Source organism: Diuraphis noxia, unplaced genomic scaffold (genome assembly GCF_037042655.1).
Source record: "Diuraphis noxia isolate RWA-SAM2 unplaced genomic scaffold, SU_Dnox_SAM2 contig0001, whole genome shotgun sequence".
In the NCBI taxonomy this organism is placed as follows: Eukaryota; Metazoa; Arthropoda; class Insecta; order Hemiptera; family Aphididae; genus Diuraphis; species Diuraphis noxia.
Window position 1 is genome coordinate 23382513 of NW_028301711.1, and position 27350 is coordinate 23409862.

Below are 27350 nucleotides of genomic sequence, written 5' to 3' on the forward strand. Positions count from 1 at the left end.
TGAAATATATTTGATGGTTCGAACTTCGAACACGGTCAGGGGTCATAGAGTATAATTTTAGGATTCTCATGTCCTGTCTTCTAAAGGAATATCAATATCAATATACAGCCATATAAATTAAAATATAGAATCGAATAAACAAACACTATTTATAATCCATTATGCACTAATGCACTTATAACCATAAGATGTTAAATTAAAAACACCATCAGTGTTCAAGTATATAATATATAACACCAACATAAGTAATACTCGAAATAAGTATATTTTTATATAATAGAGTAAATATAAAATCGTAAAAAATAAAAGCGTTCATCGAATTACACCACCGAGATACACAACCAGAGGAATCTTCATAATACATTCATTAACATAAAGTGGTAAGTGAATATTTATTCACATACATGAAAATAAACATGATTTCACACCAAATCTAATAATATATTGTGGTAGAATAAAGTACAATAGGAAGAGCAACTCACGTTGTAATTTTTAACTCAGACATACCACCAAATTCATAATTAACAAACCCTTTTTTATTCTACAACAAATACCAGCTTACCCCCCAGTCGCTTTCCACTCTTTTTATTCTACTACATATTATTGTCGTTTCTCTGAAATCACCTTACACATATTACATACCACTATAATATATAGATTTAGTCTCAGCTTAGTCACAGCTCGCTATTTTTCAGTCCAAAAAAAAAGTTTTTATAGGACTACACAGATTGTACGGCTACAAAAAGCTACATAAATCATGATTACATAGTTATTATATAAGTTACAATTTAGCAATATCTTACAATCTATTTAATAACTGTTTTATTATGAAAATTTTACAAAATATTTTAAAATCTTAAATAAATTGACTAGTCTGGTCACATTTACTTTCATTCTTTACCGACTAGTATTTGTATAGTTATAGGATTAGTTGATATATATTTATAATTGCATACATAAAAAATAATTGATTAATATTTATTTAATACAATAATATAATTTTGGTAAGTTACATAACATTTTGTTTCTTAATACAATGGCATACAATAAAATACATTAAGATTATTATATATGATAATATTATAGACCATGCAGTATATTAATAATAAGCGTGTTTCATATTTTTTTTTCGACATTCCTAATATGTTCATAATAATATTTTAATTACGGACTTTAATCTAAACTATTCATTCTCTTTAATTTTATGACAATAATTAAATGTATTCCTTTAAAATAGAGCGTGTACCTATAGACATTTTCAGTCATAAATGTAAGATAGTTAATCTTTCGTAAAGTAGGCAGTAAATCTGTCACACTTGGCATTTTTTTCTACAAATATTTTATATAGTGGTCATTAATTAGTCAATTTTTATATATTTTTTTATTTACAATATTCCTATTTATCACTTCTCAAATCATTATTCATATTTATTTATAATTGGTGGTAGGTAAATTAACTGCCGATAATCTATCAGGAGTATCAGCAATTTGTTCTACTGTTGCTTCTTTAACAATTTGTATCTCCTTTCCCTCATAGATTTTCTTTGCACTATAGGTCCTTATATATCGTACCAATTTAAGTTACTTTGTTTAGTTAGGTGATCCCCTGATTTCATAATCATAAAATTTGCTTTTACTTTATTATTATTAATTATTCGTATCTATTTCCCTTATGCGGTTCTCTCGAATGCCTCATCCTTGTATTATAAGCTCTATTTAAATCCATATTACAGCGATACATAACATATAATACTAAAATAAGGATTAAAGATAACAATAAAATACCTATTATGATATATATTAAATAATGATGTTCTTCCTTTATACCATAGTTTGAATATCGTCAAGATAATGAGCTATTCTTGTCCGCTATCTAACTTTAATAGTTTAGCTTTATTTTTGTATTTCAATTGAATATTTATTTTCGGAATTCTTAAGTTTAAGCTTCCTATACCTAATTAATGTGGGTATAAAATTTATATAATATTTTGATTTTATTTCTCTAGATGGATTTAGCACAATATCAGTAGCATAATATGTTCTACATTATTGTTTTAAATTATTTCTATCAAAACATTTTTTTTGTTTATGAACAGGGATACTTGCCTGGTCCCAAAGTCAATTTGGACAGTGGTTTTTCAATAACAACACCATCTTTATTACTCTTACTATTTGGAACTGAAGCACAATAATATATCAATGGATCAGGATATAAGTTATCATCGGAAAACCAAATAATGTTCAGCACGTCAGGTTGTTGATAATGTAATGCTGGTATATCCATATCATTTGGCACATGTACAGTTGGTCTACTATTGGTAGTGTATTCTAGTGATATCAACACTAAAGTAGTATCAGCATCATGATTTCTAATATAATTTTCGAATGATCTCCATTTTCCTGAGTTCAAACTGCCAAATTGAGGTATGAAATTTTTTGGTTCGTTTGGACCACCCATATTTGCTGGTATTAAATGCCCCGAATGACATGGTCCATCAACGCAAGCTTTTTGTATAGAATTTCTAATTGCAGTAGGGACACTATCTCTAGGGTCATTATAATGTGATCCCCCAAATCTATAACACACTCCAACGACAAGATCTTTGTTGCCAATCTTCTTAACATAGAACAATGCTTCAGTAGTTATTTGTGTTTTGTCACCATAAACGGACCACCGATATTTCTTATGTATTTTATATGTATGATTCGGTATCTTAAAAATGTATTGCGGACAATCGACAACTAAATTTGCAACTGATACTCCAACAGAAAAACCACCATTAATCGCATAACACAACCAAAGCAAACAGAAAAATAAACTAGTGGACGATGTTTTATTTGAGCATAATATGTTGTTAAAGCCCATCATATTTATTTGTAAATTAAATTAAATATTTAAAATAAATTTGAAAAATAAAAATATAAACATAAATTTTAAATTTTAAAAATACAATTTTTTTAAATAACAACAAAAGAGCCGGATACTATACGAGTAAAAAAAACTGAATTAATTATTTACTGCAACTATTTATTTAAATAAAATATTATTTTATTGTTAATAATTTTATTTGTTGTCAATAATAAAATTCTAATTAATTTATTTTTATCCTCAAGAATAGAATATTATTTATTTAATTTTCAACACCAACTTTTTTACACACTTATTAAAATATACTTAAGTCATATACTATACCAGAGACGAACAATGATTTCTTTTACAACAATATTTTTTAACAATGCTAATACTTACAACAACGCAACTGAAACTGTTGATGATGCCTGCATTTCCATGTTATTGATTCGGTATAGTGGTCTCGTACTGCAGCCTGCAGGATTCTTTCTTTGGAGTTACTGGAAGTTAATCGGGCCTCCAAAGGTGATTCGGAATGAATGTATCTTCACGGAATTTATTTTATAATTTAGCAGAAAGGAAAAAAATTAAAATTTTCAGTTATGTTGAAAAACTTTCAAGTATTTTCTCGATTTTCTTCCAAATTTATTTTCTTTTTGAACCATGTCCACAGCGCCAATTTTTGTGAGCTTACATCGTCGTTAGATGAAATTGAAGGTTTTTTTGAAATAATTAAACGATGTATGTTTGTATATTTGTGTTATGTATAAATAATGACTGGATATTTTAATTATTTTAATCAATAAAAGTTCACAATATACTAAACAGATTAATGTAGTGTAGATTAGCAAGATGTAACTTGAATACTAAATAATATAGTTATAGTAGTTGGTTGATTGTGTCTGTTCGTCTGACGAGACCTGGTCTTTCAGCGTATCTCAACGACTCGGTCGATGGTCACTGTCCCTGCTATTATTTCATTGAAGATCAACACGCGCGCCAAGTGCTGGATGTCTCTTTGGCCTTTGCATATTTATTTATTAATACAGCAAACTAGTATCCGTTTACACTAAACGCAATATTCCTACATAGTCTATTCCAACAAATATTAATATTAGTATAGTGATATATATACTGCCACGTGGCGATCAAGGTTACATGCTATTTATAATGATTATCAGGGCCTGAATTTTATAGAATTTGCTAATAATTATAGTAGGATACGGATAAAAATAGCAGAGGGAGCTATACATATGTTTTATGCATTAGAGATTCCAAATATAAAGTGTGATTATGCTATTTCTCGCATACTTAAAGTATTTTAGGTTTTTAGTGTTATTTTTCAAGTTTTGTGGCTATTTTTGATAATTCGCATAATATAACGTTATATTTTGTATTTTTATGAATCTATTTTATACTATGTGGTATGAAAAATATAAAAAGTTGGTATTATATTTTAATCATATTTCATTTGAATCCATAGAAAAAATAGTAAATACCTACCCAAATTTTTATTTTTATTAAAATCCTTTGTAATGAAGTCCGGCGGAATTTATCTATCTAACTGTAATTTTTAATTCTCTATCAGTTGTGCCGTCCGTACTTATATATTTTAGAGCAGAATATTTTGTCATACATTTGTATTTATTTTTTTTTAAATTTCAAACAGAAATAATTTTAATTTTTGCTATCTTTCAGGTCTTTAGGGTATATTATAGCGCTTATTTTAAGATTTTTAAGATCATATTTAAGCACATATTTCAGTTATTTTTAATGCTTTAAAATCCGAGCCCTGATTATTATAATTATAGGCGCGTCTCCATATTACTTATTATCAGTGGTGCATTTAAAGTATATGCGTCTAGGGTGAAATTATTTTACCACTACCCCCTACCCAAGTTAATTTGTTAACTTTGACTCTATATTAAGTATGGCTAAGGAGTTTAACCGTTCCATTCCAATTGTAGACCGCAGATAATTTTAGAACCTTTTAATAGCAGAAAATGATATCTTCACAGAACAATTGCTTGATGAAGTACATAATAACATGTTAAGAGATATGTCTACAAAGTTCAATCAGGTTCCACTTGTTTTTTTATTTTCATAAACATATCGTGTGACTAATGACAATTTATCAATATGTCTGGAGTCGAATCTACACTGATAGAGAATAATTTTGCATTCTTAATTTATTGTATAATAATTTTCTTAACCTTGTCTGATATAATAAAAATAATCTGAAATATACGAATTTTTTCCTTTTTCTGAGCCACCATATTTTTTTTTAAATGTATTGATAGATATGGATCAAATTTGTAAATTAATACTAGTCCCATAAAAAAATTTCAATTATGGAGAATACCTTAGTTGGAGTCGTAATCACGGAAAGCTCATTCTCTACAGTTTACACGATAGTGATTTTACTACGGCTACAATACTTTTCAAAACTTTTATCCAATTATCTATTATATTCTCTCATTTTCAATTTATTGAATCAATTGTTGATTTAAAACATTTTTACTCTTTCCACGGTCGTTCATTAGTAACATATATTTGATCGATGCTTTAGTGAGTTGTGATTCTTTCAATGCGTTATATTCTGCTTTTTTCCAATTTGAAAAACCTTTTGAAGCAAATACGGATATTCTTCTGAACAGCATTTATGGAACGCAAAACATTGCTGATTTACTTTCAGAATGTACCAGATAGTGACGTTTTATTTATTCACAATTTTTCAGAGTAGTCTGTTGATAACTTGTACTAAAATATCTAAATAAAAATCAGTTTATACATAAAATATACCTTGAACGGCTTGAACTCGTATAGTAATAATTCATTTTATACGTTATCTATCATAATCATATCACATTTAACTAAAAATGATCTAATAAGATTATCAGCTATCACAAAACTAGGTACTGATCAATCAAAAAATGTTATACAATATACGTTAATCAATATCATACAATTTGTGATAAAAAAAAAAAATTTATACAATCAATCAATAAAACTTCCACCCCTAAAACTGTTAAAATTTTGCCCCCTTCGCTACTCTTAATACTTATTATAGGCCTAACTATTGTTGTCGTTTTTTTGGAATCATCTTACACATATATATTATGTACCACTACCTTATACAGATTTAATCTCAGCTTAGTCACAGCTCACTGCATAAGTACACTTTTTTTAGTACATTTTTATTTATAAGTTTTATTATATTTACTACAATTTGAAAATGTAAAATTTATTTGAATCTTGACATTAATTTAACTATTTTATTTCATCACAAATATTTATATATATACATATACATATAAAATACCTACTATAATGAAACATTTGTAAAATCTTCATAGTTTTATGATGAGTAGAAATAGACAACATTTTTGTAATTTAATTATTTTAAATTATTTTAAATTATTTTTTATACTATACAAATTTAATACCTACTGTATTCTGTATTATCTAATGTGAAATTTAAATAGGTACATTGGAATTGTATGTAGAATATGTATTAAATGCATAAACCGTTGTTAAAGTTAAAATGTTTTCAAATTATTTTACGATACCTACACTTGCATTTTGAATAAAGTAGGTATAAGTATATAATTATATTAATTTCAATCAACTAATCAATCATATTTAAACATTCCAACACATATATTACATAACATAATATTTTGAAGATTGTACCTATATTCAGTTGTGGAGTGGCTCCAAAATTCAAACCGGCAATCCAATATTTTCAGGCCCCCCTTTTTTTTATGAGCTCTTCGTAAATCGACGCAATTATTATTTTTTTGGAATGTGTTTATAAAATTGTTTTTGTCCAATCAATTTATAAGAAACACTGATCAGTGATCACTTTGGATTTATATGTAAATTCATATTCTTCTACAATTTACATAGAATAATTTTTATTATAAATGTCAACGTTTCATAATGACGTGTACCTATATTCTATGGTTATTTTATTTTTTTTTGCATATTTTTCAATTTTAGTATATTGTCACTGGTTCCACTGTAACGATTATCAGTAAACGGCTACTAATAAACGTGATCACGACAATATTGAATGATAATAAGTAGAGCGCAGATTTGTATGCACTTATAAGTATCGAATTATGCCATATACCTAATATGCAGCTAAAATCATGAAAATATGTAAAAAAATATGCTGTCAAAATCATGAAAATATGTAAAAATATGCAAACATTTTTATTTATTTAAAATTTACAGTAAAACTTATAATAATTAATTATTTAAATACTTAATTAAAATTAATAATCATATGCATTTCAAGTTTTTCTTCTGTGAAGCTGTGTCGTTTATCGGTTAACAGTTAACATATTTTTAAAGACTGAGAACGAACGTTCGACGTCAACCGAAGTTATTGTGGCATATTTAAAGCAACTTAGTATTGTCGGGTCTTGATAAAGATCTTCGAGCTACCTAACCAATGTAACTGATTGTCGAGTGGTATGTCGATAACCGACTGACATAGCATTACTTTACGTCGTAATCGATTATTTATCTTATTAAGGTTTAAATAAATATATACATAAATTATTATTTAGTGACTATGAAATTTAGTTTTAATTTTTCTACTTGACAAAATATTATTTTATACATTTTTTTAAATTTTCGCTTAATATGCAATAAATTTTGAATTTTGCCAAAATATGCAAAAATGCAAAAAAAAATCACCATTCGCTTCAAATTATGATGATTCGCGGACATAACTGACAACAATCCAAAAATATTAAAAGGAAAAAAATATGCAATCGCATAGAAATCCGCGCTCTAATAATAAGTTATTAATAACCCTAATACCCTGCTATAAGTTTGATTCCTCAATATTCCTTTATTATTATCATACTATTTTAAATTTAATCAAATATTATAAATTTATAATCAAAAATTAAATGCACCAAAAAATTATGTAATTATAGAAACATAGAATGATGGCCGATGGGCCACATTTTGTATAAGCATCCAGGCCACCAGGAAATGTATCGGTTGCGCGGTGGGCCACTCCACCTATACCTAATTGTATTTTGTATTTTGTATACAATATATTTAAATGTACATAAGATAAATTATTATTTGTTTTTCTTACTTAAACTACAGTCAGACATTGTAAATTGTAATAGTTCATAGTACCTACTAAAAATGCGAACAGTAAATGTCTTTAATTAAAACTGATATAAGAGTTTTTGTATAGATTGGTACTTAAATTTAATTATTCAATAGACTCAAATGCCAAAGCCAAACATAATACTTAGAACAACACAACATAGTTTTTGTATTTTTCTTCGTCAGTTATGGTCAACTGTTGTGTAAATTAAAAGACTTATTTTTAACTTTTTCTTAAGTGTACTCGTTTAGTTAGCAAATTATTTTTATTTTTTTATATAAATTATTATTATTATTAGTTATACGTTAGTTTTCATGACTTAAGAATTCATTAATACCTACCTATTTTAAAATAAATGTGCTTAAATAAAGTTGTTTTAAAAGATAATTTATGTACACAACAAATTTCATGGCGAGGAAGAAATATAATATAATGAAAATGTATATACTTATTGGAATGTTTTGAGATCTAAGAGTTTGTGATCAAAATATGGAAATGCATATAATAATAATCATTTAATAATTAATATTTTAGAACAAATATTAACGCTTTATCCTTTAAATAAACTTTCATGATATTGTATGTAATTTCTAAGCGAAACTATCTCTACAATAATATATTGCCTCCAGGAACTCATCCATTTCCTCTCTTTATTATATAGCCTATAACTTGCCCATAAATCAAAAATTGTTTAAATACATTGATTTAATACAATATGTATACAGAAGTTCATGAAAACTGTAGTTTGTGTATTTCGACTCCACAGTTTTACTTCGAGAGGGGATTGATGAAATGATTAACACGAATTTACCCCAAGACACAAACTTTCCATGCTTGCGGGGTTTAATGCGTATACAATATATTATACACTATGTAAAATAATGTTTTTTAGAGTATTACAGTTGTATTGTGAAAACTATGACATAAGCATAATATTAGGTACTAATATCAGTAATATCCTATATTTTAGACAGTAACTTATGGTGCACTATTTTGGAAACATTATAATATTTATAGAAAAAATAGTAATATGTTTAACTAGGGGAATAATTAAAATAATTTTTAGTAAAAAGAATAAATTTATATCATGGTAGTTTTGCCATTAATTTAATGAAAACATGTCACGCTATTCTGAATATTTCTACGAATAAATTAAATATTTTTTTATCGAAACTTGCGTATAAAAATAAATTATAATCAGACAAGGACAATTATCAGGTTCAACATTTTCGAAATTTCACTAAAATATCGGTTTAGGCATTTTATAATAATAATTAGGTATAACATATGTATCATAATATAACTTGATAATATCTTTCATATATATTAATTGGTTTAATATTTTAATTTAGTTATAGTTTTATATTTTATAATCTTATAGTTAATATAATAACTTTCCTAATAAGATATGTAATTTTATAATATAAAAATGTGCATAGATGATAAGTATTTACCTCAACCTAAAAAAAAAATTGTATGGTCCTGGTTATAATTCGATTTATAAAATATATTTGTACATTTCATAATATATGTAATTTTGAACTAAGTACTTAACACAATATAAGCACTTATGAGAACAAAAATTCTCCATTCTTCATTAATAAAATTTAAATTAGGATGTATTTACCTAATCCTATCCTAAACCTATCCTAAAAATACTCAACAGTACAAAACGCTGGTATCAGAATGACCGCGGGTTTCGTTTAGATTAAGATAAGTTGATAGTTTATTGTACGAAACTATCTACGTTCCAATTGACGTAAGACAAAAATACCTCATCAAAAACTATAATATACAGCCAAAAATATGTTTACTCTCCAAAAACCTATGATATCGTTCATAATCTCATCGCAACCTTCCCGACTAGGTAACTATTAAGAATACCTAATAAATAATACACGATACTCATGGAGAGATATATTTCAACTTCAAAAATATAAACCTATATATAACTCATCTCAAATACGACACAATAGAATTATAAAACACACACTACCTATATAGATCCTAATTTAGAGCTCTTCAACCTTAACAAAAATGACAATCCTCGCATAGTCTAATCATCAATACTTTCCATGAAGTTATAAATAATAAATTCAAAACTACTAATCAAATCTATTTAGACGCTTCTAAAACAGTAATACTAATATTAACAGCAGTGGAATGTTTCAAATTTCTACGATTAATATTTTTTTGAATATTACAGTAATACACCAATAACAGTTTTGATTACCTACGTGTAAACATCAGATTTCGTCATAATTTGAAGTTTATGTATTCATGAAAAAAAGGATGTATACTTTAGGTGAAAATTAGATCTCTAAAGTTATTTAGTTTTGAATTACTACAAGAAAAACAAGAGTTTTTCAAACATAGGTGTTGCGTAAATATTTCCGGAATCGAATTTTGCAGGTTATTAAAAAACAAAAATACAGTGACATTTTGAACTGTTTACCTCCTCAAAGGTTATAAGGTTCTAAGTTACGACTAGAACCGTTTTACTACCATAAGCAACCTTCAAAGTTGAAGATCAAAAACAATTTTTTTTTTTACTTAAAAAAGTGTTTTCAGGCAGTAAAAATACACATCGTTGTAAAATAAATACGTTCATTGCTCAGTTCAGAATCTAAAATGGGTTTTATATCCGTTTCACTAGTTTTAGCATATATTATATTAATATAATATTATCTATCTATGTTAAATATGTTTGGTGTTATATAATTTATTATTGTTGAAGGAGATGTAACAATAGACACACTTATAAACCATAAGTATTATTTTATATGTTTATTGTAAATTTGAATAAAAAAAACAACTGAAGTTTATTACTAAACGTTAATCCTTTTTGTGTATTGTATTTTGTATAGATGCATAGTAATAAAATACAATATAAATAAATCATTGATAGTTACCTAAAATGAATTATGTTTATCTATACAATGCTTTCTATATCAGCGCATGGTTTGGCCTTGCTGGTGTAAACCATATCCTGCATTGGGATTGACTTGTGGTTTGGATAAAGTACGAAAGATTCACATATTTTTTGTTGACTGCTGTTCTGCGTTCGTGGTGTGAATAGCCGGACATTATTTTTATCATTCAAACGACCTTCTGACTGAAAAAAAATGTGGTAGGTATGGGAATTTGCTTTAGTTAATCAAAAAAAATAATATATATATATATATATATATATCTAACCATAAATGATATTTTATATTTATAATTGATTTCAAAATTTCGTACACCTATTAAAATATAAAACTATTTTAAACTTCTAACATTAAACTAATGTTTTTCTATCAATAGGTAATGAATAAATTATAATGAAAGATTGTAAATTGTAAAAATTTATTTATTTATAAATTATATATGAGTTTATATATCTTAATTATTTGATTATGTGTATTACTTACTACTTACATACATATTATGGCAATATTATTGTATAACATAATATATAATATGTAATGTTACATACATAATATAATAACGATTAAAGCTACTTATATAAAACTCAATGATTATTTTATTTTACTCTATTCTAATATTTAATTGAACTTAAATGTATATAGTTAGGTATTAAAGGTCTTACTTTTTTATAAATTAATGAAGAGAATTTAAAAAAACTCATCTAATAAGTTGTATAAAAAAATTACTAAATATGTTTTTGAGGTGGATAATGACATATCTTTCCTAAAAAACAATTTTTCATATATTTCTTAAATATATAACCAGATTTTATAATCAGTAAATATTCAGGTAAAATGATAAAAATTTAGAATTACTAACTATAAGATATACACAAATTAAAAAAATTTATAAATTAAAATTTTGTTTGCAAAAAAACTATTGTGAATTAACATGACATCCCGCTGTTTATCAGTCCTTATTCTTAATGATATTTTATAGTATAATATATTTTTCATCAATATTGGTAATTAATTTATCGATTATTAATAAAATAGGTTGGATTGATTTTTGAAAAAAAAAATCATAGCTTATAATATTAGGTAGGTACTTATATTATTATTAATCATTATTATAGCATAGGTACCTATATTATTATAAACTTTGGTGTATAAAAATCAAATTTTAGATGAGTATTTACAGTTTTAATGAGTGGAGTGGAATGGTACAGGATTACCCAGCAAAATGTTGCTCCACTATTGCGTTCATCTAAACTTAAAATATTTAACTAACTAATTTAATACTATTCGATCACAGTGATTTACTTAATAACGAAGTAGGTAAACTCAAAATCCACTTTATTGAAGATACAAAATATATCCTTAAATCAAATATTTTAAATTTTTAAGTAGTTACTCATTTATAAAATTTATTTCTGTTTGTTTGCTTATTTATAAGAATTTTGGTTCTAAATATAATTTAAAAATTAAATTAATATTGTGTATATAGCTTATTTTATGCATCTTAATACTTAAGGATTGGTTTATTGGTACATATAATATATTATATATATATATATGTGTATATGTATAAAGTATATTTGTTATTTTCATTAGTAAAATATATTTATGTAGTATACAAATATATAGCATATTTTATATTTATTTCTTGAAATATAATTTCTTGAAGATAATAATTTATTATACTAACCTGCGATGTTCGTGAAGTATTAATGTTCTGTATAGTTAGTACAGAATACGGCGATTCTGATGTAATTTCTTTGTATTGTCCATTTTTCAGATTTTCATGAATTTTGATTTTGATTTTTGATCCTGTTTGCATTCCCTTTTCATCGTCTAAAAAAAAAAAAAGAAAAATTAAAATGTCAATAATTATTATAAATATTTTAAATAGGTAGGTATATTATTAGTTACTCTATATAAAATTAAATAAAAAAATGAGGAGTGTAGTGGCCGGGTGGATTACGATGTCGGTTGTTACGTGAACCGTCGCCGGTTCGAACCCCGGTCATGGGCGGCATAGCTTTCCGGGCAGTTCACGCTGTCTGGAAAGAGAGGCCGCTGTCACCCACCCAGGCATGGCAGAAACACGTGCTCATTTAAAAATTCTGCAAAAAAACCACTCACGTGTTTCCTCCACCATCGTTAAAAAACCTACAGTACCACCCCTACCCCCAATGGCCTATATTAATTATTAACAAAAAAAAAAAAAAAATGATGTTGCCAATTTAATTTCTGAATTGTTTGTAATTTTAAAATATTTAAATTATACATCAGCAAGATAATAACCATTCAAACCACCATTGAAGCCTTATTTAAAATAATAAATATATTATAATCCCTATAAGTAATTTTTTACATTAGGCATTCGATTCATAACAGACACTATAGCTAGAACTTCGTTTCATACAATGACAAGTTGAAAATTAAAATTTGAAATGCGTATTTTATTCATTGCATATTTTGTAAATTTTAGAAAATAAGCTCATATTAATTATTAATTTTATTTATTACCTAGTATTCATACTCGTATTTAATAATTTTCTAAAAAATACACTCTTTTTCATTTTTGATTACTTATAATATATTTTATACTCATTCATTCAACATAGGTAGGTATCGACATTATCTGAAGATTTCGGCAAAGTAGCAAACAGCCAATATTATGAAACGTTTTAATAGTGGTATATTTTTTTTTAATCGTGAACAATTTTTTTATATTTAATAAAATATCATTCATGAATAGGAGTTATTTATTCGTATATTGATTTTCTTGCGCATATTACATTTTTGTTTGTATATTTTATCGATTTTTATTGTACAACTTTCGGGCACTAGTTATTATGTTTATAATGAAACTTAAAATACATTTCTTCACAAAACTAATTATAATAAACAGTTTAATTCACGAAAGAAATGATATGTAAATATTTTTAATTTAGAATCATCCAAAGTTTTCTCAGAATCATCAAATTCTAATAATTGAATACCTAAACCTAAAAAAAAATTGTAATCGATAAAAATGATTGTATTTTTGAAATTGCAATAAATCCGTAGTTTTTGAAACCATTCATAACACTAGCTGTTATTTAAATTGCAATATATTGGGATATTAAATTAAATATAATATATATTGTTGGCATAGGCGTGCGCAGGCCTCTTTTTCAGGATATGCAGAAGGCTGACAATAGTGCGCCCTGAAAGTTATTTTAAGCTCGTAAAATTCTGATAATATGTATACACAATTCACAAATAATGAAAAAACCTACTGTTTAATTAAAAAAATATTGTAATAAATACTATTACATAATACAAGAAGTATGTATTTTGCAAATATTTGGTAGTTGATAACTGATAACTGGATGTTTCAATTTTCCATAGTCGATGTTCGCCCCTCACGGAACTTCAGGGTATGCAGTTGCATACCCTGCATACCCCCTACGCACGCCTATGATTGTTGGAATATAAAGTTAAAGTTTAAACCAAAGGTACCAAATGTCAACACCAATATTGCAATTATAAAGTACGCGGATCACGTTGATAAATACTCGATATTAAATCCTTGATACACATTTCAACAATAGTTTGGGTTTTTTTAATGACTATTGATTTTTAAAATTGCAAGAGTAAAATAAAATATCAATGCGATTTTAATACGGGTGGTTTATGTGGTTTTATTTCTCGTTTTGGCAGTGTCGAAGCGAAGTATATAATTTATTATAAAATTCGTATCACACACAGATACACAGACACACAGACACACAGACACAGACACAGACACAGACACAGACACAGACACACTAGAAACACACACAAACTAATATAATTTTTAAGATGCAAGTAAACATTTAAATGCCTTTAATAGTAATATAATGTTAATATTATAATGCGTGTTACTTGATGTTTTTTAAAATATTAAAATAAAAATAAAATTTTTTTAAATGGACATCTATTTCTAAAATTGAATGACTTATTGTTATATGAACTGTAATTTCTATTTTTATGACCTAAATCTTACATAAGGTTAATCATATTTTTGTATCATGCATCATAATTCAAAATATTTTTTAACGATTTATAATTTGATGATTAACAACGATGTGTAAACAAACATTTCTTAAAATTATATATTGTTTTTATGTCTAATTTAACTAATCTATAAAAATATATGCGTAAAAGAACTGAATGACATATATTATATAGTGAACTGCAGAAATTATGAGTAGCTATAGAATTTGGATAGTAGTTTCGTTTTATAATGTAAAAACCCACTAAGAAATAATTTTCCAAAATTCGCATCAAACAAGGACTTTGAAATGTACAGACTTACAGTGGTCATTAAAATGTTTTTTGTTTATAAATAGTTGCCATTGCTTGCAGTTTATAATAGTAAAAGTAGAAATTTGTAATTTTCTTTGTATATTTAAATGATTGCCGTTGGTTACTTGGGCAGATTAGTTACACCTCTACAAGCATGCATCATATCGTCGTATTTATAATGTCCTCGATTAAAGAAACTTTATTTTAAAACTTAATGTATGTTTGTAGTCTGTAAACTCAAAATTGATTTCGAAAAAATCTCAGAAATTGTTTTTGATATATCAGAAAAGTTTAGAAAGAATGAAAGTATAGTTATAACCCACGTTAAAAAATATACCAAGTACTAAATCCAAGTGCGACTTGCGGTTGCTCATAACTTGGTCAATTTTTTTACATAACTAGATATTGGTACACCGATGCTGATTTGTTCGTGAACTGAGGTATACTAAAACTGATATACACCTATATGCCGGTATAATGCTATACAAGGTTTGCTGCAAAAATAACTGCACACGGTTGAAGCCGAGTTATTCAGGAAGTATTTTTAATTTTTATACACGATTAACTATGATATATATTGTTTTATCACGATATTTAAGGTTCAAAATTTTATAATATTACATTATCGTGTAAATTAATATTTTGAAAACTCTAAAGTATGTGTAATATTCTTATATTCAATAGTCATTTGTCAACAATAATAATGGTCTTTTATATGGTGGAATGAGTTTATATTGAAATATTTGTTCGCATAAGCATTTCAATATGTAACACTTCGTGTGTACATTTTATCAGGTATTAAAAAAACTAAAAATAATTTTTGGAATGACTTTGTTATTCGAATACAATGCAATGACTTGATTGTATACTCGCTAATATGTTTACTTCTTTTTGTCAGCAATTGTTCGGAAATCGAAGTGCACAATTTTAATAAATTGTTATAGAAAAATTTTGAATCATTATATTAATCAATATGATTCGACGTTTATTATTTTAATCCGTTTAACTTCCTGCTATGTTTTTAAAAATTCCCATGAAAATATTATACTACAGTAGTAATCGCGTGACCAAAATCATGGATACCTATATCTAATCGAACGGAACTTCTGCGGTAGGGCCATTTATAATCAAATGTTGTTATTAAATTCCCATCATAAATGCGCTATAACTCATCGTTGTGGTGTTTTCTACACAATATAAAAGAGAACAAACGAAGGACTGCATCAGTTGAGCAACAGTCTTTGTTCATCAATAATCATCGTTGAAGTTCTACAGAAGCCAATCCTTGAAGTAATTATTATTTTATAACTAGTTAAAATGTTTAACAAATAGTTTTGTATTTTTAAACGACTTGTTAAGTTTTTTTTTTTAACAAAAAAATATATTATTTAAAAAGTAAAAATATTTATATAACTAATTTACCATGGTAGTTATAATTTATAATTCGATTAATTGATAAAATACATGCCTACAGTTAAAATATAAAATATAATTAATAAAAAAATTATTACGTAGATATATATATTTTTTGTGTTTCTTGACAAATTAATTATGTAGACAAAATTAGCATCAGTGGTGGCGTGATTTTTTTCTTCTATGATGTACTCGTAACTTCCCTAAATAAGTACACACCCACCAATTTGTTTACACTTAACATTTTTTTTTCACACATTTTAAACGCAGGTCAAATGTGAATTTACGATCATAAATTATAAAGTAGTCTAGTCGTTTAGGTTCTGGAGTCTGAAGTTATTTTTGCATGCGGTGGCTACTTAATAAATTAGCTATTCACGCTGCTTGGTATCATAAACTAATAGTGACATATTTAATAATTATTAACAATATTGAACAATTAGACAGTTTTAAAATTATTATTTATTTGTAAAATAAGTTTCAATAAATGATTTGTAAATAAAAATTTGAAGAAAATAAATATGTAGGTATCAATCATTCGTCGCATTTATATAACACATTAAAATATATGCAAAACATTATAAGTTTAATGTACATATAAGATAAATAATTTAAAACAAAGTGAAAATACAAGAAAAAGCAAACCTTTTACTTAATTTATATGAGTATGGATTGGGGTACAAATTACATTTCTATTAATTTTCTGTTTATTAACAAAAATAAATTATTTTGGATATAAATATTTACAATGTTTTCAATCACATATACATACTATATTTGAAGCAAAAATTTAGTTTTAAGCTTTTATCCCAAAAGGTTTTTGTTCGACAGATATTTTATGAGTAAATCAATTCAAAAAGTTTGCTTTACTTATTTTGATTGGTTATTCAAAAATGTATATACTTTAATATTTTCTAAAAATCAATGGTCTAATTTATGTGTAAGTACAGAAACAAGTACCATGACGGACAAAAACAACATTTTGTACTTGTTTGATCGTCCCACTGAACCCATATTCATCGGAAAAGGCGATGGAAATGTATCTTTTGACGTACCAGCAGAATATTTGGTGAGTTAAACTAATATTTCATACAGATTTCAAATTAACCCTTAGATTAAAAAAAAAAACTAATCGCGATTGATACTCGGAGTTTAGATTTAAAAATGTATATAATTATGTAGGTGATGTCATAATAATATGATGTTAAAAATATTTTATCTAACATATTAATTTGTCAAACAGTTCATTAAATATTTTTTATTTTATGTTTTTAGACCGATCGATACAAGCCACTGGCGTCTGACATTCAAAATCGTTTTTCTGGTGGTAAAACTATCCCAATTACTAAACTGTCCAATATTCCCGACCTGTCATTTCCCCTGCAACTTGGACGAGATAAAGCATTTTCTCTTTTTATTCCATACCACTCTAAAATGGCTGCGAAATTGATTGAAATTTTTATGGGTTAGTAAATAATTAATTTTTGTTTAGTACTTCTAGTATTTTAGGCACTATTCAACTAATATTAAATTTGCACGCAGCAATAACAGAACTAACAATGTATTTATTATATTATTATATATTTTACGTTTTACAGCTGCCAAATCGTTCGATGAATTACTATCGTTAACTGTGTACGCCCGTGACCGTATCAACCCGTACATGTTTATTTATGCATTGTCTGTAGTTCTGACACATAGGCCCGACACACGTAATTTGGAACTGCCATCGCACGTAGAAATGTTTCCAAGTCTGTACATGGATGCGACAGTTTTTGGCCGAGCTCGAGAAGAATCGACAGTGGTTCAAACGGGTTCTAGAGTGAGTTAATCTCCATTTCACAGTCAACAAAACTGTTTATAAAAAAAATAAAAAAAATACGCCTTCCTAAACTATTACCTACCTATATGTGTAAATTAACATTATTGCTATATTAGACACCGATTGAAATACCACATGATTATTCAGCCAACGATCTGGACTTCGAGCATAGAATTAGCTATTTCCGAGAGGACATCGGTATTAACCTTCATCATTGGCATTGGCATTTGGTTTATCCGTTCGACGGACCGATAGAAATCGTAAATAAAGACAGACGTGGTGAATTGTTTTATTATATGCATCAACAGATTCTAGCCAGGTGAATATTGATGAAAATTAATTTTATTCTATCACTAATTTTATCATTATCATTAATGGATTTAAATAATTACTTCTTATAATATGTGTTTGCACGATGTTAATTCATAGGTATAATATGGAACGTCTGAGCAATGATATGAACAGAGTTGTCCGTCTAACAAACTGGCGTAGTCCAATTTTGGAGGGTTATTTCCCGAAATTAGACAACATTTTAGCCAATCGTGTATGGCCACCAAGACCAGTCAACGCCACACTTTCGGTTATTATTCTATATTATGATTTGAACTCTAGTATTTTCATAATAATTGTTTATATTTGTCTTGTATTGCGCAGAATATTAACAGAGAAGTAGAACAGATATCGTTTGATATCGAAGATCTGGAACGCTGGAGAGACCGTATCTTCAACGCTATACATTCTGGATTTATTATTAATGTAAATATGATACGATGGGCATATATTTTATAAACAAAACTATTATATAATTTATTGTAATAACATATTAATTTATTATTTGATTGTTTGCGGACAGTTATTAAAATTAAATTAACATAATATGACGTGTTTTGTCATTAAATTGTTTAGCCGTTCACCTAAGATTAATGATTAACCCTACATTGTTGTTTTATATTTTAGACGGCTGGTCAACAAGTTCGTTTAACTGAATCTGAAGGAATTAATATTTTGGGAAATCTTATCGAAGCTAGTATATTAAGTCTCAATCAAAATTTGTATGGTTCTCTTCACAATAATGGCCACAACGCAATTTCTTTTATCCATGATCCCGATAACAGATTTTTGGTAAAAATTGTTTTTTTTCCTCTTAATTTATTATTCTTATTATATATCATATCATATCATATCAATCATCGTTATATATTTTTAGGAAAATTACGGAGTTATGGGTGACTCAGCTACTGCCATGCGTGATCCTATATTTTACCGTTGGCATGCGTATATTGACGATATATTCCAAGAATTTAAAGCAACAATCCCTAGCTACAACGTTCAGAATGTATGAATTCGGTGTGTTTTTTAAATAATTGTTCGTTAAAATCGATCATTACATTTTTAGTTGAGCTTCGAAAACGTTAGAGTGCAAAGTGTAGAAATATCGGCCACTGGGATACCACGTAATGAATTGGCAACGTTCTGGCAACAGAGTGATGTTGACTTGTCTAGGGGCTTGGACTTTTTGCCACGTGGATCTGTATTTGCTCGGTTTACTCATTTACAACATGCACCATTCAATTACAAAATCACCGTAAGTAGATTTTGTGTATTTTATCAGACAATATATCTAAATGTTAAACACATGAAAATTAATGATAGTAACAAAATTAAATTTTAAGTAAAGTATAGCTATACTGATGGTATAATTAATTGTATTAACTCTTGTCAACAATTTAGATAAATAATTAGAATCTAGACGAATGTTTTTATTACAAAATAATTTAATTGATATACGAGTATTACATATTTTTAAGGTTGAAAATAATGGAAATCAACGAGTTGGAACAGTTCGCATCTTTATTGCTCCTAGGTTTGATGAAAGAGGTTTGCCCTTCTTATTCAGGGAACAAAGGAAACTTTTTGTAGAACTTGACAAATTCAGCGTAACACGTAAGTATTATTGATTAAGACTTACTGTTAAGATATTACAAAAATATTTTTTCTATTGTTGTATTATGTGTTAGTTTTTGAAAACCAACTATTATTTGATAAATTAACTTATTTAATGTTTAAACACTTAGTTTGTAATATTATTGTAGTAACAACGAATTTAATTATAAAAAATTAACCATGATAACAGTTATTCATTAATATTTATTGAGAAATTATTGTCATTGAATGGTTCATAGGAATATTAACAGTTTCGATGGAAATTCCGTTTTTTTTTTTTATTTTGTTTTATTAGCTTTCAACATATATATATATATTACTGCTCGACAATTATACATAGTATAAAATAAAATGATATAAAATATAGTATTTTGATTAGCTACATTATATATTACCGAGTTTAAAATGAGGTACTAAATGAGAGATAACATAGATAGTTAAAATATATATATATACGCAATATGAGTCCTATGAAATCATTGGATAACAAATATATATAAATAATTTTAAGGAGTGGTGATGACGGAAAATGGGAATATATTTTATAATTGTTGTTAATGGAATTAGTAATGGGTTTAGGATTGACTTAGGTTCTTTGAGAAATGTTATGATAAATTTGTTGATTGATCGGTTGGTGGTATATTTGCTCTTATATTGGCGTTTGTAGATTTTTGACCCAAGTATTATTTTTAATAATTAGATTTAAATACATTTTTTTCAAACTTGTAGTTTTAATTTTTTAGTCCAAGAATCTGGTTTAATAATGTAGGTTTTCTACATTTTTATTTGTACAGTGACCAGAGGAAGAAATGAAATCACTCGAAGATCTATTGATTCATCGGTTACAATACCGCACGATGTAACTTATCGAAACTTAGATAGAAACAGGCCAGCTGCTAATTCAGACGCGGCGGCAGCTTTTAATTTCTGCGGTTGTGGGTGGCCACAAAACATGCTGATACCTAAAGGGTCATCTGAAGGATTCCAGTGTCAATTGTTCGCCATGATATCCAACGGTGCTAACGATCAGGTAATAAGAGACACACGTTAAAATCAGATAAAGATTACGTAATTTTTGCGATTTTTTCGACCACAAAACAGGTGGAGAACGCACAAGCGGACGGACAAACGTGTGACAATGCTTCTAGCTACTGTGGTATTCGTAATGCGCGCTATCCAGATGCCAGATCTATGGGCTATCCGTTCGACCGGACACCCAGAGATGGAGTGGTCACTCTTCAACAGTTTTTGACACCGAACATGGCTGTACAGGATGTGCGCATACGTTTCTCGAATCGCACGGTGGCACCGTTGCAAAATAGAGTAGGAAGCCAATCAGCAGCAAAACCTTCATCTGCCGGTCGGAACTGAGGAACAACTTTGTAGAACATAACTTTATGCATATAGGTATTATTAGTGTGTATAAAACAAATTCTCTATCCGAACACAATAGAATATTCAAAACAATTACCTCACATTGTGTTGATTTACGTTTTTTTTTATAGTACGACGATAAGTATTTACTTATGTTTATATCTTATAATATTTACAGGTTTTGGATTGCATTGGAAAAATACGATTCAAATTCATTCAACATTTGAAGTTAATTATATTATCTATACATTATCATATTCTAACATTATATTATTATACTTTATGAAAAATAAATTACCTTATTCTTTATGTTATACCAAAAGGCATATTATAAAAACGTCATTATTAAATGGTTAATTAAAAAATAAATATAAATTTATACAAAATACTGTGTCATTTTATTTATACAGCTTGACTTGTATACTATTATGTTTTTATTCTTCATATTAATTAAAAATGATATACACGATGAAACTTTATATAGCTACCTTAGTAACTGTATAAAACTTAGAGTAAAACGAAAGAAATATTATTTTAGGATAATTGATTGTGTGTCTTATTAAAAAATAATTTGTTTATTTTTCGGGAGATGGAGTATAGTTGGAAATCGGGTACAGTTATTGCGAGGGAAGTGTGAGGGGAGTCACTAATAACTGTAAATATAAAAACACTGTATAAAAAATAATACTAAAAAATGCATTAGTTTTTTTTATTTAATAAGTGTTATAAATGAATGAATTCCGTAGAATGTAAAATTATTTTATACCATATATAAATTCATAAATTTTTAATTTAAATATTTACACTGGGAATTTAATAATAACCAAATACAAGAATCATCATAAGTTGTTTTATTGTAATAAAAAAAAGTAAAGTAAGGCGTAAAGCTACATTAAATATTTAAATGAATAAAATAATTATTTTAATCAAATTATGTAGTTAATTAGTTGTTACTTAAAATAAAAATATTAACTAAAGATTTGAAAATTTCCACCAATATTAATGATATAATCTTCCTTGCAATTTAGAATAATTTCAAGCTATTTATAGTTATAACTTATAGCTATTTATTACTGACATTTTTTAATTTTTTACTATTTTTCATCTCATTGTGTCTTATTTTCACCATAAGTTCTGCTTACAGCAATATAAAATATCTAAAAGACATTGCACAGTTTTATTTGATAAAAATTATTACATTAATTATAATATGTCTAATTCACTCAAAAGTCAGAATCGACTTTTTTTATAAAATAACTTATTATTGAAGTTAGACCTATAAATTATAATGCAGCAGAAGCGAGCTTTATGATTACTGTTACAATTTGTGTAGCAGTTCATGCGAAATGAGTAGTTTTTTTCTCTTAAAATATTTACCAATTTTTCTATGAATATTTTTTAAATAGTACTTTTATTTGAAAATTTTCGGGCAATCTTCATAGTCGAAAAATTACAATTTATGTTTTTATTCTGTTTTTTGGATGGGTTTACAAGACTTTTTGGAAGCGGATGAAGTCCGGGCAATTGAAGATTTTCGTTAAAATTCATCGTATCTATGTATAGTAGGTATTATTTTAGCAAAATTTAATCACTTCAAAATAATTGATAATAGTTTTTTCGCCCTATATTTACCATATAAAATATTGCACACCACTCAAATTCGCATATAAATAATGTTTATAATTTATTTAGTGTATAAAATATATTATTATTGTTTCGACTTCCAAGGAGGTTATATTTATGTATGTTAGTTTCAACTGTTTGACGATTTATTATTTAAGCTGCATAAGTTATTAAAAGTATAAAATAAGGTTTTTTTTTTTTTTAAAGTAAAATTAATTTATAATATTATAAGAGTTTTTTTTTTTTCATTAGTAGTTTATGAGTGGGTATTTGAAATAACATTGTACTAATATTCCTATTTTAAAACTTTGTTTTATAAAGTTTCTGTAATCATTAGACCATATGTAATAATATCATCATACTTGAAGTTGAAATATATCGTTTACTTAAAGATCGAATAATTTTGTTAACGAAAAATTATTTAAATAAAAATTCTAAACATAAAAACTTATATTAGTTTGATATTTGCTACAGACTAATGAATTTTATATTACCTACATGGGAAAAAAATTATTTATTAGGATTATAACTTTATTTAACTGTAAGAAATTAACAAAAATTGTAATGATTGTTACTATTATTCGGGAGATTTATGAATATTAGTAATACAATATTATAAATCACATCATAGTTTTTGGTAAAAAATACATTTAACTTTAAAGTATTTTTAAATTATTAATAATACAAAACTGCTTAAAAGGTCTATTTTAAACTTGATCATGTACATTTTCAGGTCAGTGGCGCCGAACACGGGTATGAACTGGGGAAAATTCCCCAGAACTATTTTTGGGTGGGTCAGGTGAGTGGGTGGGTGGGTAATAATAAGTGATCAGTGATCAGTGATATTTATATTTAAATATCATCATAGTACAATAATGGTAAGTATAAAGAATAGATAGGTAAATAGGTAATAAGTAATAATACTTTAATAGTAACTACTAGCTATATAAGTACTATTGTAATAATAGTAGGTATAATAGTATAATAACAGGTCGACAAGCAGTAGGTATATTTATATTTTAGTAGGTCGTAGGTGGGTGGGTGGGTCTAACACTAGTATTTTTTCCCCATAACATGAAATATAGATCGGCGCCACTGTTTCAGGTAATAATTATTGATCTGTAAACTCAGCTTTGATAAAATAAAAAGATACGTCCAGAGCTTCTCATATCTAACAAATAGTTACTTATATATTTTTGAGAATCATTTAGCATCACCCAGAAAACATCACGAGTAAACGATTCTCGTTATCCTCTAAAAACATTTTGTTTAATTTTAATTTTATATTATTAAAAAGTATGGAAATTTGTTATAACAGTATTCAATTTGTATAAATGTAAATGTTTAAAATTAATTTTTATTAGTAGAAAGGCAAGTATAGACGTATTAATTTTCCAATATTTATTTATTTTTGTACTTTTTTTAGCGTGATTTCTAACAATTCTTGAACGATTTATAAATGGTGCGTTTTTGTTATTTACAAATTGAATTGTATTATGTTTATTTAAATTTATTAATCATAGAATTATCAAGCCTAGTTATTAACCTTTTTAAATATTTAAAACATAATGATGTTGATGAATTGAAGAATACAGGGTGTCCCGTGAGGATTTACCAATTGCGATATCTCCCGAAATAATAGTGATATAGAAATTCTGGTTTTATAATAAGATTTAGAAATAAGAAATACAATTATTTCATATTTTAATTTATTTTAATGTTTTGGTAAAAAAGGTTAAGAAATATATATTTTTATTTAATTATTTCCAAAAAAATTTATCATAGCAATTTTGTAGAGTTTATTTTTCTGAAAATATAAACGTTTCAAAATGTTATTTTTATTAATTATGTAATTATGTTATTTTTATCAATTTCTTGATTTTTAATATTTTTTTTTAGTTTCGTGAAAAATTGTGAAAAATTTAACACCGTAATGTTATCAAACATGTGACATGCTGCGTCGCACACATTCCCATATTGCCGGCCGAATACTTTCCGGTTCCTAATAGTTATAAAATATAGTTATAATGATATTATATCATTGTATATGAAAAACGATTCTGAGCGGAGACGGTTTTTCTGTCTAGGATATATTATAGATTATTATTACTTACTAAAATATTTGATTTTCCGGTAAACATATTTTTTTGTTGATAAAGGTAGACAAACTTATAAGTTATAAGGGATCTTGAATAGATTTGAAACGAAAATTTTTTATGAATTTTTAGCTTAAAATAATTTGCGAATTTTCGTTATTCTTACGTATTTTGTCAATACTCAAACTTTGAATGCTTAAAAAAAAAAATCGTGACTAAAAATAAAAACACACAATATGGTAAAATCAATACATTCATCGCTCCGCTCAGAATCTAAAATATATATTTATATAAAAATATCTTAATTCATTTTTTCTTATAACAGAGTCATTCGTGTAACAATTACTTATATCTACTGTTAAAATGATTTCAATACAAAATCTGTCACAATTTAATGGTTTTTTTTAATTAAATAAGTTTTAGCTACTATTTACTAGTGGTTGCATAATCATGAGACTTTTACTACTAAAAACATTTTGTTTGTGAACAAAACTTAAAGACTATAACAATAAGTGTTGGCCTATTATTGGCATATTTTTAAAATCTATGCCATAATATACCATATTATATCGAGATGTATTTAAAGAATTTAAAATTGCTTATTATTAAAACGATTAAAGTAATCTAGCTTTAAGTTTACTTCAAACATTAAAACAATAAAAAATAAGATATAATTATATTGTAAATGTAGTTGTCATATATTTAGCCAGTAATTATTACTTGAATGCTTTCAGAATTATTCCTTTTCATGCCATTGTTGCGTTTGAAATGGCGGGCGTGTAATGGAAACCTATTAAGAGGGCACAACTGTAACGAAATTATACTGAAAATCATGTTAACGAACTCTGCATAGTATATACAATATACTTGCATAAAAGTTCCTAGAAATTTCTAATAAATGTAACTTTTGTTTACCAATATAAAGTTTAAAACTTTCTAAGTACAATTAAATAAGCTTTTGTTAATAGTTATTTTTTCATGGTCCCATTTCATTATTTCATATTTGAAATTCGTATAATTTAAAATTGTTTTAAAGCGTACACAACAAATTTAAATTATATTGTTTTGAAAATGACATACATGCTTACTAGAGTAGATGTGGACCCCCTAGTCCCTGTGGCCTTTTTTTAAAAGTATTGTAAGGGATGTCAAAAAAATACTGGAAACTATCAATCAAATTCAAACATCACCGATCTAAATAACGGTATAAAAAATATAATTGTAATAATTTTTGACCTCATTGGTCGTCGGGGAATCTTGTTAATGCCTCTACTCCTCCCCCGTTCTAAATTCTAGAAGCTACCAAACAAATTCAAGAATATTGTTGTACCCTTTACTTAATTTGGACCCTCTCTTGAAAATACATGTACATATTAATCAGGGGTACATAATTAATAATACCCACTAACAAGTTATATACATTTTCCTTGGATCTTATATCTATGACTTTATTGTTTGTACTTTTATAGTCGATAACATATAGCTGTTGTTATCATAATAAGTTATTCCATGCAGATTTAAAATAATTTTGGGATTTATTATTTTTTTATTCCGAAACATTTTTGAAAAAAATTTCATATTAAAAATGTAATACATTTTAGATTCTGAGCGGAGCAAGGAATGTACTGATTTTACCATGATGTGTGTTTTTTTTTATTTATTTTTTTTTTGGGTCTATCATCACGTTTAGGGGCAGTAAAATGTTTCAATTTTCGAGTTCAATACCTCGTTCAGTCAGAAAGTGAATCTAGTTGATACTTTGGGGGTCAAAAGTAAAAAATTCTTAATACTTTTCTAAATAATCGAGAAAAACAAACTAAAATTAAGGGAAAAACGGGAAATT

General features: G+C 26.6%; 2 protein-coding genes across 4 annotated transcripts in view; one reads left to right on the forward strand and one right to left on the reverse strand.

The window, feature by feature from the left end:
* Window positions 1-10920: 10920 nt before the first annotated feature.
* The window catches only part of LOC107172995 (sidestep VII transmembrane protein), a 264502-nt gene continuing 248072 nt past the window's right edge, over window positions 10921-27350 (reverse strand). Inside the window, exons 14-15 of one of the 2 annotated variants that reach the window (XM_089215979.1) lie at window positions 12606-12751; window positions 10921-11103 (exon numbers count right to left, since the gene is read on the reverse strand). In XM_089215979.1, coding sequence (XP_089072105.1) covers window positions 10921-11103; window positions 12606-12751 — 329 coding nt within the window. The remainder of the gene's footprint in view (window positions 11104-12605; window positions 12752-27350) is intronic. The other variant, XM_089215980.1, reaches the window with a different exon arrangement.
* Window positions 16368-22174, forward strand: LOC107173011 (phenoloxidase 1-like). 2 transcript variants are annotated; one of them, XM_015523359.2, is made up of 14 exons: window positions 16368-16525; window positions 17599-17717; window positions 17924-18113; window positions 18247-18470; window positions 18587-18789; window positions 18900-19050; window positions 19125-19226; window positions 19428-19592; window positions 19678-19806; window positions 19867-20055; window positions 20279-20414; window positions 21209-21444; window positions 21516-21821; window positions 21967-22174. In XM_015523359.2, exons 2-13 carry the CDS (start codon window positions 17610-17612, stop codon window positions 21783-21785), a joined length of 2103 nt encoding a protein of 700 aa, XP_015378845.2. In that variant the 5' UTR covers window positions 16368-16525; window positions 17599-17609; the 3' UTR covers window positions 21786-21821; window positions 21967-22174. The 2 variants fall into 2 exon arrangements, with proteins under 2 accessions (XP_015378845.2, XP_015378846.2); XM_015523360.2 differs by having other exon boundaries at window positions 16400-16525; window positions 17594-17717.